Source organism: Nannobrachium achirus (genome assembly GCF_963921795.1).
Source record: "Nannobrachium achirus genome assembly, chromosome: 5".
In the NCBI taxonomy this organism is placed as follows: domain Eukaryota; kingdom Metazoa; phylum Chordata; class Actinopteri; order Myctophiformes; family Myctophidae; genus Nannobrachium; species Nannobrachium achirus.
Window position 1 is genome coordinate 23401080 of NC_137814.1, and position 12380 is coordinate 23413459.

Sequence of the window (12380 nt, forward strand, 5' to 3'; positions counted from 1 at the left end):
CACACACACACACACACACACACACACACACACACACACACACACACACACACACACACACTACACAGACACAGACACAAAGAAAATGTGGATAATGTTATGTTTGCTGATGTAGAAATGGTTCCCTTCCTGTTTTGTGTACCTGGGAATTTGAGCCAGTCGGCATTCAAGGATACAAAGTGGTACTAGTAGAGTAAGGTCTTAGAACCTTTACCTGAACACTGTGATTCATTCAAGGAGGAGATTCTCTTAAGGAATACATATATTCAAAGATTTGCACACATTTTCACAACTTTTTCCAAAAATAGCAGATCTACAAGCTCGCAGCGCGGCACTCGGTGCCGCGCTGTGAGCTTGTATATCTGCTATTTTTCACTGGTTAAAGCATTCAATAATTCTAGGCCTAAATGGGTTAAGGGTGTGTCTGTGGCTCATTTGCCACTACACAGATTGTGTTTCTTTCCCACCCCCTTTTTTTTTTAAATGAAACATTTCCCTCCTTAAACCTTTTGCCTTTTCATTTTATAACATCCCACTTCTAAAATATTTTGAAAACTATTTTGAACAAAATATTTCGTATTGTACAGGATTTGGTTTGGTTTGTGGTATTTAGAATGATAGTGTTTTTTTTGTTTGTTTTTTTAAGTGACCAATATCTGTGTCTGAAAAGTATGTGCCACGACTGTAAAGCTTGATGGAGAGGGTTCTGGTAGAGAAAGACTAATTGAACAGGATGTACACTATAGTATGTATTTGAGAATGTACCAAGTGAGAGATAAAGTAGCAAAGCATATATACGGTATGTAAGAGGAAATTTATTTTTGAGCACGTATGGTCAGTCTGACAAAAAGTGTGTAACGTAAGTGATTTGTACGTATCTTTTAATGAGGTGACTTGAATGGCAAATCATGTGCTTTTGTTATGCTTTTTTTATTGTTCATTTTACATGTGGGGTTTTGAGTTGTGAACTTGAAATCGGAAGAGGCATTTTTGATTATTTTTTAGGGCAAAGAAAAAAGAAATTATGTAACATTTTATAAATGTTTTTAAACAGAGACATTTGAGCTGTGAAAATTTCAAGTGACGAGATTACATTCATCGATGTCTGAAATTTGCATTTTGTCTTTTGTTCAGTGTAGAGCTTTTTTGTGGAAAGGCTCTGTCTTTGTTGCACACATCTGCTGAACTTTGCACCAACCAGAGATGAGATAGTTTGCCTTTGATAAATGGTACTGAGAACTGTACGTTTCTTTTTATTTTATTTCTTTGGTGGGAGATTGCACCCCTGCTCTTTTCCTAATGGCATTCATCACACCATTGCCTAGCGGAACCACATGCTGTAGTTCAGGGGTCTTCAACAGGGGATCCGGGACCCCTAGGGGGTCCTCGGAGTTACTACAGGGGGTCCTCCAAATCTTTGTGATAGAAACTTTTTTCTCCTTTTTTGCTTTAACCACTTGAACCCTGAGAACTTTGCCAAAAATAGCAGATCTACAAGCTCACAATGCGGCGTTGTGGTGTAGAGGGGGAAAAGAGCAGACTTGAGTACAGAGTGAAAGGTAAAGTTTATTAAGTATTGACAGTTCGAATGATTAAATATCTGAAAAAACAAATTGACATGAATCCAAAATACACTAATGATTGTGCTGTCAAACTATGAAACTATATGGAATCTATGAACAGGTTGTGGGGGTCCCTGCTTCATCTCTCTCTCGACTAACTCTCGACTAAGGGGTCCTTGGCCTGAAAACGTTGAAGACCCCTGCTGTATTTCATATTCATAACCACATCAATCCCTATTTGGTGGCATTTCATAATGTGAATGTTTCTAAAATTATTCAAGAATTGCTAAAATAGATATACAATAATCAGGTTCCGCCTTTTTTATGTGGAATTTGCTAAAACGTAGTTTTTGGATAAATAAAAACATTTAGAAACATGCCCAGTCACTATACTGCACCTGAGAGGCTCCTTTTTACTGAAACCAGGTTTAAAATGAGAATTGAAAACACAAAATAACAATAAGAAGCAACTGAATTTCAATAGTAGTTGATGGAGAGAAAGGGGCAGGACTTGACAAAGGGTGAATTCCAAGTGCTTGTCAGCGTGGGGGTGGGGCTGTAAAAGGTTGAGAACCACTGCTCTTATCAGATATGTATGCAATAATTTGGGGAAAATAAGTTCTATCCCGATTCAAAATAAATTCTCCAAATGAAATGTATGCAAATCTTTCCCGTCTGATCGGAGGAAGCAACATCAGTGCTTATACAAAGGTACCCACCAAATTTCCTCCGCAAATCCCAAGGTTTCTGGAAAAAGTTAGCAATGTGTTTCTTATTTTTTTCTCTCATAGCTACCAAATCAAAAGCCTTGCACAGTCTGTGGTTGGGTCATGGAGGTAGTATTTCAGTATACAAGTATATTAAAGATTAGCCATAATGGTACTTCAATTCATTGACAAGTCATGGTTATGTGTTGGGGTTTGGTAACTCCTTTTCATTGTCAATGGATCTAAAGATTAGACAAATATGAGAAACATCTCTTTTGTATATGTCTTACGTATGCGTTAAGTATGAGAACCTAAAGGGTGAGTGGTCTGAATGATGCATGAACTAGTGGGGAGAGAATGATAATGAATGTATTACTTAGAACAAAAACTAATATGATTTTGTACAGTAAAATACATTAAAATAAAAAGTTTTACAGTTTTCCCCCCAGTTTACTGAGTGCTTGTTTCTAGCAATCACAAACTGATTTATTACTAATGATGAACCCACATAGAAACCAAGAATGCGTGAAAAACATTTTAAAGACCAATTTATTTTGGACCATGTCGGTGTGATCACTTTGATCCACGGCTTTCATGTGAATTGAAGGAATCATATTCACAATCATATGTACACAATTTGTCAACATATTACTGTTTTTTTTGTTTGTTTTACATTCGATAAAATACCACTTGCACAGAAATACATTTCATTGATAAAATAATGTTAACCTATACACAGTAGGTCATAAAATACGATGACATTTTAATTACATTTGATGGAGACTGCATTGATGGAAGAAGTCTTTGTACAGACCTAATTATCTTCATGCCTGCAAAGCAAAACAAAACAGTGTTGTCAGAACTTGGTAATACATCTGAGAACAGGACAGATATAGACTAGACTACAACTCAGTACACACTACACACACGCTTGTGTACTAAAATAATGTGCCCTGGCAAATTTCTTTTGAAACATTGTAAGCAGAGGCTTTGCAAAAACACTTGTTTCCTTTCTGCTTAGAATTAAATAGAGGACCATTGGACAACTGTGCCGGCGGGGGACCTGGGGCGACATGAAAATAATGTCAGATGTAGGGCTGTGCGAATCTGACTTCAAATCAATATCAAGGTTATTTTAAACTTGTGCTTTGATTGCAACTTGTTGTGATCATATAGATTGGCTATTTTCACTACTTTTGTATGCCACCATTTTACAACAATACACGGTACTGTACAGGGCATAAGTTAGGGTTAAGTCAGGGGTTTCCAAAGTGCGGCCCGGGGGGCCCGATTAGGGAGTCATTAGGGAGTCTTACTGGTAGTATAATTTGTTAGGATTCCATGTTCCCTGTTGTCTCATTCTTAAGGGGTTAAAGAAAGGCTATTCTGTTGTATTTTTTACCCTGCACATCTGGTTACATTTGGTAATGTGAGTTATTTGTGTTTTGTTCAGAGCACACACTAGCCCTAGAATGGCTCTGATTTTAACGAATAAGTAATCGTAAAATACAGAGCCATAGAGCGGTCTCATTGCGCGGCGGTTAGCAGCTAATCTGCGCGGCACTAAAGTGCTGCGCGTTACTTGTGTACTCACACAATTTATTCCTCAGCCTGGGAGAAAGATATTGTCCTGTAGTGTCATATCCCTTTGAAAGTTCTGGCTGAAAACGTGTACTTTGTCAAATATCTCCACTTATCCACGAGCCAAACACGGACGACTTTCCGACCGGGCGACGGGGCGAGGGGCCCGGAATGACTGCTGGACTGAATAGGCCTATATCAAAACTTCCTTTGGGAGGCACAAACGTACGGGGCACACAATTGACAGGTGCTTGTGATTGACGTGGGGTGATTAATCACACCACCTGCGTGAATGTGTGCCCCGTACGTTTGTGCTTCCCATATGTGCTTCCTGATATATTCAGTCCAGCAGTCATTCCGGGCCCCTCGCCCGGTCGGAAAGTCATCCGTGTTTGGCTCGTGGATAAGTGGAGATATTTGACCAAATACACGTTTTCAGCCAGAACTTTGAAAGGGATATGACACTACAGGACAATATATTTCTCCCAGGCTGAGGAATAAATGATTGGGTGAGTACACAAGTAACGCGCAGCACTTTAGTGCCGTGCAGATTAGCTGCTAACTGGCGCATAATGAGACCGTTCTATGGCTCTGTATATTTTACCATTACTTATTCTTAAAATCAGAGCCATTCTAGGGCTAAGCACACACCTGACAAAAGACCATTGATATTAAATATTGATGATGATAGCTAAATCAAATATTGTAATTGTGATGCATATGTATATGACTTTGTTATGGACCGAAAGTACATTTTGTCATAGTCGGCCCTTGGGTGTTTTAGGTCTAATGTGGCCCCCTTTCAAAAAAAGTTTGGACACCCCTGGGTTAAGTGGTTAATCAGACTAATAATCAATTTAGTTGATTATAAAAAATGAAAACAAATTAGCTGATATTGATATAATTTATCAAAAACCTGCTTCTCGATCAACCGATTAACCTACATGAGCAAGATTAGGTCTCTGTTATTGATTATGAATACCAGTTTCAGATTTTACTGGAAGTAAGCCTACAATCACTCCTCAGCCTCCAGAGTTGCCCCATCAGCTCTTACCTGACCATCTCCTTGTATTTGCCCAGAGCCTCCTGGGTGACGTACTGGATGAAGGCGGGGTCGTCCAGCTCCAGCTCCGTGGGGACAGAGAGGACCAGAGGACCAGAGTTGAGGATGTTCACCTCCACCTTGGTCTCAGTTATGGCATTCACCACATCATCGCTGTTCTTTGGCGCCACCTGGAGGTGTATGCGCGTTACTTTTTGTATTTATTTTAAAGTTGTTGCTTTCACATGCTCCCCATCTATCATTACTTATAACAAAAGGTCAAACAGTTCCCATGTTATGGACATAGTGTGTGACTATGGATGGTGATGGTGGCAGTGTGGCACATCAGGGTGGGAATTGTATTTGTCATTTGGTTTGAGTGACTTTTTTTTATCCTTGTATGATGTACGGTATTATTTTCAGGTTGTTTTAGAATAGACCTATTTTTTAAGCGGTGAAAGCCGCTTCCAAGGTGTGGCTTTGTCTGTCCCGTACATGTCCCGTACATGTGGGCCATTTGATTGGTCAATTTTGTCTGTCCCGTACATGTCCCGTAGCCTAGTTCCAGACCTTGAATCGCTAGCCACACCCCTTTAATTTTTTGTTTTGGCGATTCAGGGAGTGAAACAAAATGTCAATTCAGGCTGAGTGTCAGGCTACATGTCCCGTGCATACTTGACCAATTGAGGATTGGTCAAGCTTCACATGCCAATTTGGCCCTCCAGACAAAATCATTCATTCATTCAGAATTCATAAAAATATAGAACTAAAGCACATAGAAAGTATAAATCTAGAACACAATGTATAGATCTAGAACACAGATTTCATAGCTCTAGAACACATTAGAATAATTCACCGCTTCACTTCGAACCGAGGTTTGATTTTTTTCTATAGCTGTGACCATGCACAATTAACAAGAAACAAAATAAAATGCACACCATTGTTGCCAACAAGCGAATGTGGGCATTTACTACAGCGTAAATACAAATCAAAGCTTTGAACAGTTTGCACAGCTGTGCTATTACCTACTCTGTGAACGTGCACAATCACCCTATCTCCAACGAAGCCCACTTACCGCGGCGATGCGGAAGATGTTCCCTGGGGTCGCGAGGGTGACGTTGCTGCTGGCCAGCTCGGCCACCCAGCTGAACTCGGCGGCCATGTTGCTGAGCCAGTTGACCGTCTCGTCGGTGTGGCGCTGCACGATGGTCAGGATCTCGTTGTACTGCTCCTTGGCCACGTCCAGCAGCTGGGTCACCTCGTCCAGCTCCACGTGCAGCTCACGCACGCTGGGGCACTCTGGGAACAGGAGGGGTATTAGGCCTATTGGTCATATTATGGTCTATTTTCTTTTTTCTTTATGTATTGGGCTATGTTTCTCTTGTTGGTATATTGCGTTTGATATTCTCTCTTAATTCTTAATTGCATTTTTAGAGTGCATTTCTCAAAGCGCTTTACAATGGTTCATTCATTCATAAATTGGGAGGTGAAATGGCGAACGGTCGACGCCAGCGTCCTCACTTCCCACATTCGAACACCAATGGTGGCAAGCTGACACCGACCAACTCATTTGAGGCAATGTGGGGTTCTGTGTCTTGCTCAAGGACACAGTCGGGGGTCGAAACCGGGAACCTTCCGATTCCAAGTCGGACACTCTAACTCATGAGCCACTTCCACGTGTGTGTGCTCGTGCGCCCCCGCGTGGGTGCGTGCGTGCGTGCGTGCGTGGGTGCTTGCGTGGGTGCGTGCGTGCGTGGGTGCGTGCGTGGGTGCGTGCGTGCGTGCGTGGGTGCGTGCGAGAGAGAGAGAGAGAGAGAGAGCTTCACCTGAGAGCAGGGCCCCCTGGCAGGCCTCACACTGGTTCTGCAGCTGCCAGCACTCTGAGGTCTGTCTGCGCAGGTCTCTGCACAGCTTCCTGTTCTGCAGGAAACGGGGCAGCGCATCCCTCACTGCAGCAGCCATAGAGAATAAGTATTAGTCAGTGTCCATCCATTAGTTTGTTGCTGTGAAAAGGCGGTCCTCACGACCTTTCCTGGAATCAACACCATGGTGATGAATAACCTCTTGAATCCCAGCATCACTGTTCTCGGTGGGAACACTCGCCAAAGCTGACCGATCTACAAGCTCACAACGCGCTGTGTCGCGTCTTGTGTTGTGAGCTTGTAGATCGGCTATTTTTGGTGAAGAGATTTGGTGTAGAAGGCAAAAAAACTGTACAGTTATAAGTTGAAACTCAGGTCCATTTGACTATAGCTTAATTGGATAACATAGGCCATCCATGTACTTGTACAAGAGGCTATTGATATGACAACAGTGGTGGACCTCATAGCTTTACTCTAAAAATCCAGTCGTCTATTTCAACATCCCCACCTTTCACCTTCTCCTCTTCAAAGACCTGAGTCACCACGGCTCCAAACTCCTCCACGACGCTCTTGCCGAAGTCAAAGAAGGACTCCAGCACCTCCTCCAAGCCCACACCTTGCAGGAAGCCCGAATCTCGGGCGGGGTAGAAGGGGTCCGTCGTGGCCTCCTGCTCCTGTGTGTTGTTGAAGAAGGCTGTCTGCAGGACTCGGTCCAGCTTGCCGCTCATCTTGGAGACCAGGACGATGCTGCGGTTCACCACCGTTCCCACCTTGCTCATCAGGCGGCTGAAGGACTCCTCGATGTGGACCACGTCCATGTTGGGCTTCTCCGGGCCCTGGTTCACCAGGATGTCCCCTGCCTCCATGGGGGGCTCACGTGGACCGAAGCGCCTCGACACTCTGTGGAAGAAGTTCTCCACCTGTGAGACGGGAGTTGTGTTAGTCTCAGTTAGACCGTGCTAACTTGAAGAATTTGTAGTGAAAGCATATTTAGTTATCCGCTTTTAGGGCTGCCGTGGCCTTACCTAAAACAAGGTTAGAGGAGCAGGTTTGTAAACCGAAATGTTAAATGTTCGGTTCCCTGGTGGGGAAATGGCTACCACTTACCCCTCCCCCGACACCCCTGAAGTTCCCCTGAGCAAGGCACTGAACCAACAAACCCCCCTGACCCCAACTCCTCAGTGGCCAATAGTATAAGGCTGTGGTCCTGGAGGGGGTTCCAGGGGGTCCCCAGCTAAATGATTGATAGTTAGGAACCAACAGGTCTGTAACTCAGACAGTGTACAAAATGGAACCAAATGGACCCTCTGTGCCATGTATACACTGTCATAGTTAATGGGGTCTGCTGCCTAATATGAGTTATTATGTTATTATGTCTGACTACAGTCGCAGTGGTTTAGGACCTAGACCACTGCGACTGTAGTCGGACATAATAACATGGGTTCTGCTGCCTAAACCTAGAGTCTAGGTTTAGGCAGCAGAACACTGCAGGACAGGTGTATCTTCTTCTCAGTACCTTGCCCCCGAACGTGGCAAAGCCCCTGCGGCAAGTGGAGGTGTAGAAGGTCTTGCAGGCGTCCTCTAGGCAAGGTCGACACTCCTCCCACTCAGACTGCAGGGAGAACTTGCATTGCTCCTCCGCCTCCTCCAGCTTCTCATTTACCTCCTGGGCCAGCTGGACTGCCCCCTGGTGGCAGCAAAGGAAATACTTGTTTCTCTTTTTTTCTCCTCTTTTTTTCTCTTTTCTTTCTTTCTTTCTTTCTTTCTTTGGCATTGGGCATTGGATTTTTAGGCTGTCCTTGTTATTGTTAACTGCATGCATGAACTCTTCACTCCTTGTTCTTGTTATTTGCATGCATGCACCTACCTAGTCTCTGCAATTAGATGATCACCCATCACATACTGCTCCCACCTGGTCTGACCCAATATTGTTAATGAGGGTTCATGTCATATCTTCACAATTTATTTTCTTTATCGTTCATCCCAATTAGAACTTTAACACTTTTAGCTATAGATAGAAACTACCATAGCAACCACTGTTTTACGTTTTAGCAGCCTCAGTATGTTTTACCCTAGCAATCGTCTGTGTTGCCCCATAGCAACCACCTGTTCTATCCTATAGCAGTAAACAGGAGCCTTTGCCATTACCTGCTTCTTGTCGCTGCTGTGGCGTAAAGACTTCATGAGGTGCTCATGTTTCTGCTCGTTCCTCTGCATCACCTCACTCATCTCCTTCACCCCGTACAGGGCCCTCCTCACTTCCTCGTCCACCAGCTTCTCTCCGTCCAGGGAAAGCTCTGACGGAGGAAAAGGCAGAGAGACATGTCGTTGCTGTCGGGCAGAAACCTCCCATCTCCATATTTCATCATGGCAAGGTAACTACACCATTTGAAGGTCTCCCCTTAAAGGAGTAGTTCACCCCCAAAATGAAAATTGTTCTATTGATTACTCATGCCATGGAGACTTAAAGGGCCACCTCTGGCACAACCCTATCTTATTTTATTGTTGTTTGGGACAGGATCAACACAATCCGGAGTTATTTCTTGTGTTCAACCCGTGTTTTTAGATATTTTAGTATTTTAGCATGTACTAGTGATGCATTTTGCATCATCAGTGATGCGTTTTGCATCATATGATTCCTTCCTAGGTCTGGTTGTATTGAAACGTAAGCAGAACTTGGTCCCGGAACTTCACAGGTTCTTGAAAGTTCTTGGTTCTGGAAGGTTCTGGTTCAGCCCTGTATTGGAAAGGGGGCTTTAGAGAGTCCCTGAAATCCACCTTGAGAACCACTGAACTATACACAACCTAAAACTCTACCAAAGTGGTCTTGTCCTTTAAAATGACCCCACATTATATGTATTTTTTTTTTAAGTCAAATATCCCAGCTAACAATAGCCTACAGTTACGTAGGGTTCAAGGTTTTTATTGTCAAGTGTAGGCTACAGGCCACTCTGAGCCAACGCGGACAGTGTGTGTATGCAGATGGGCGGGCGCGGCGAATCTCTCCGCGAGTCTCTGGCCAATAGCATGTGTTCTCCTCCCCCCACCCCCCTCTGCTCCTCTGCTCAGCGCAGAGAACGCTGCTGCGTCATGACGTCAACGAATTCGGTGCGACGCTCTCTGCACTCTGATTGGTTAGGGAAATTCTACACTTCCTACAACAGTGATCATAACGTGATCGCCCAGGCTTCTTTTTCTTTCCGATCGCCAAAAGAAGCCTGGGTTTCCGAGGCTAGCTACAGGCAGGCTACATCAGTGTAACAATGACTTTTGTTCGGCTCCTCGGGACATTGCAGCAGCTGATTATGTCGCATTAAACATCAAAATGTCATAGCCAACTTGTTTGTGAGAGTTATGAGTGTCCTTGAAATTGAGAAGTTTGAGAACCACTGTGCTAAACTAAACAGAGACTTCATTAGTATAAGTGGTAAGACCTGTGACTGAAGTAAGGAAGAGGCCCACTTTCTTTCCAACATGGCTGCTGTGTTACAACAGGGGGTCCTCCAAATCTTTGTGGGATAGAAATGTTTTTCTCCTTTTTTATATTAACCACTTGAATCCTAGCGTCTATATCCTGAGAATTTAAGCCAAAAATAGCTGCAGCGCGAGGCGTTTTGAGCTTGTAGATCGGCTATTTTTGGCAAAGACGTTTGGCATAGAGGGGAAAAAGAGCAGAGAGTACAGAGTGAGATGTCAAGTTAAGTATTGCCGGTTCAAGTGGTTGAATACGTATCTGAAGAGGAGGAGGAAAGTCCGCACACTGAGTCGTAGCTCCAGGAGTAGTACTTTTATTTAATCATGAAGGACAACGTTTCGACCCCCTGTCGAGGTCTTCATCAGGTCTCAGACCTCGACAGAGGTCGAAACGTTGTCCTTCATGATTAAATAAAGTACTTCTCCTGGAGCTACGACTCAGTGTGCGGACTTTCCTCCTCCTCTTAAGTACGTATTTTTGTCCAGCACCTGAAACTATTTTTGTGGGATGTGCGTGCCTCCTCCTGAACTCTAAATACGTATCTGAAAACACAAATTGACATGAATCCAAAAAGTTTGGATTCATGTCAATTTGTGTTTTCTGGATTTGCTGTCAAAGAATGAAACTACTATATGGAATCTATGAAAAGGTTGCGGGGGTCCCTGCTTCATCTCTCTCTCTCAACTAAGGGGTCCTTGGCCTGAACACGTTGAAGAGCCCTGCCATAGAGCCTATTTAGGCCTACTGTCTACAACTCACGTCTCAGGGTTTCGGCTGAAACTCTGGGTATATCCTCCTGAGAGTTGAGAACGCCCACTGCTGCCAACACTACCGCCACACCCAGCAGGATCTTCATTTTGGATGTCATTCCCAGTCCGATTGGTTGACTGCAAAAACCCACTCTGAAAGAACAGGATTAGTCAAGTACATTTTGATAACGACAACACACGTGTTTCTACTTTGCAAAAACATGAAGCTATATTGTACAGTATGCAACTATGCATGCATGTTCATCATGCACTGCACTGCACACACACGCACGCACGCACGCACGCACGCACACACACACACACACACACACACACACACACACACACACACACACACACACACACACACAATTTAAAAAAGAACAGTGGGTGCCACCTAACAACTAATCTAACCCAGAAAGCTAATAGGATTTAGTTTCAGAAGGAGTTGCTAATTAGCAATATCACATGGTCTATATAGCCCCCGCCACATGGTGGCACCACACATCTATCTGCATATGAAGAATGTCAGCAGAATAAGTTCATGCCTGGACCAGAGTCTCACTGGTTAGGATAGGGTCTCACTGCCATTCCTCATTTGGCCCAAATTCAAACATGCCATCTGTCCTCTTACATTTCCATGAAAATCTGTTGTAGTGTGCACACATACTGTACTTGTGTGCCCATTATAGTCCTAGCAATATTGATATACCACATGGATAGGCTATAGCTGTTTTCTAGTATTTGCAACAGGTCTGTGTGGTGGAAAGGCTGTTGGTATGAGGTAACCCTCTGGTTCCCAAGCCTTTTAGCTTGAGAGTTTTATTTTATTTTATTTATTCAAGAAATTATTTCAAAAAATGATTGAATTTGTTTTTAATTCATGAAAAAAGGCGGATATTTACTCGTGACCCTTACAAATGTGTCCACGACCCACAAATGGGTCACGACCCAATTCATGAGAAACAGTGAGATAACCTATACCGGGAGAACTGCTATCTTTATGAACATATACTCCATATATGGCCAATATCAGCCTCAGGTCAATACAACTACTTCCTTCTAATGCAGGCTTGACTACTGCAAACACGTATAGCTCATTAGCCTAAAATTTACAGCCATTTTGGTCTTGGTTATTTGCTTTAAGGCACACCGCCTAGTGGGGATCTGTAGGGAGCAAAGCACCCAGCATGGAGCATTGTTTTCTTTGCATTCCATTTACTTGACCTTTTGACCTTTTGGTTTGATAACTAAGGTTCAGCCCAGGTCTTTCACTTTTGTAGGTCACTCTGGATTAGAGCAGTGGTCCTCAACCTTTTCAGGACGACCCCCAAAATAATCATATTTTAAACTGGGGACCCCCCAAAATAATCATATTGTAACTGGGAAAAGTCCTTAAAGG

At 43.5% G+C, this 12380-nt stretch overlaps 1 protein-coding gene across 1 annotated transcript; it reads right to left on the reverse strand.

Moving 5' to 3' along the window:
* Window positions 1–4900: 4900 nt before the first annotated feature.
* On the reverse strand, window positions 4901–11085 carry clul1 (clusterin-like 1 (retinal); the record flags this gene model as incomplete). Its single annotated transcript, XM_080725642.1, has 7 exons — window positions 4901–5083; window positions 5968–6191; window positions 6719–6841; window positions 7263–7674; window positions 8271–8441; window positions 8903–9051; window positions 10989–11085. 7 exons carry the CDS (start codon window positions 11083–11085, stop codon window positions 4901–4903), a joined length of 1359 nt encoding a protein of 452 aa, XP_080581768.1.
* Between the last annotated feature and the right edge of the window lie 1295 nt (window positions 11086–12380).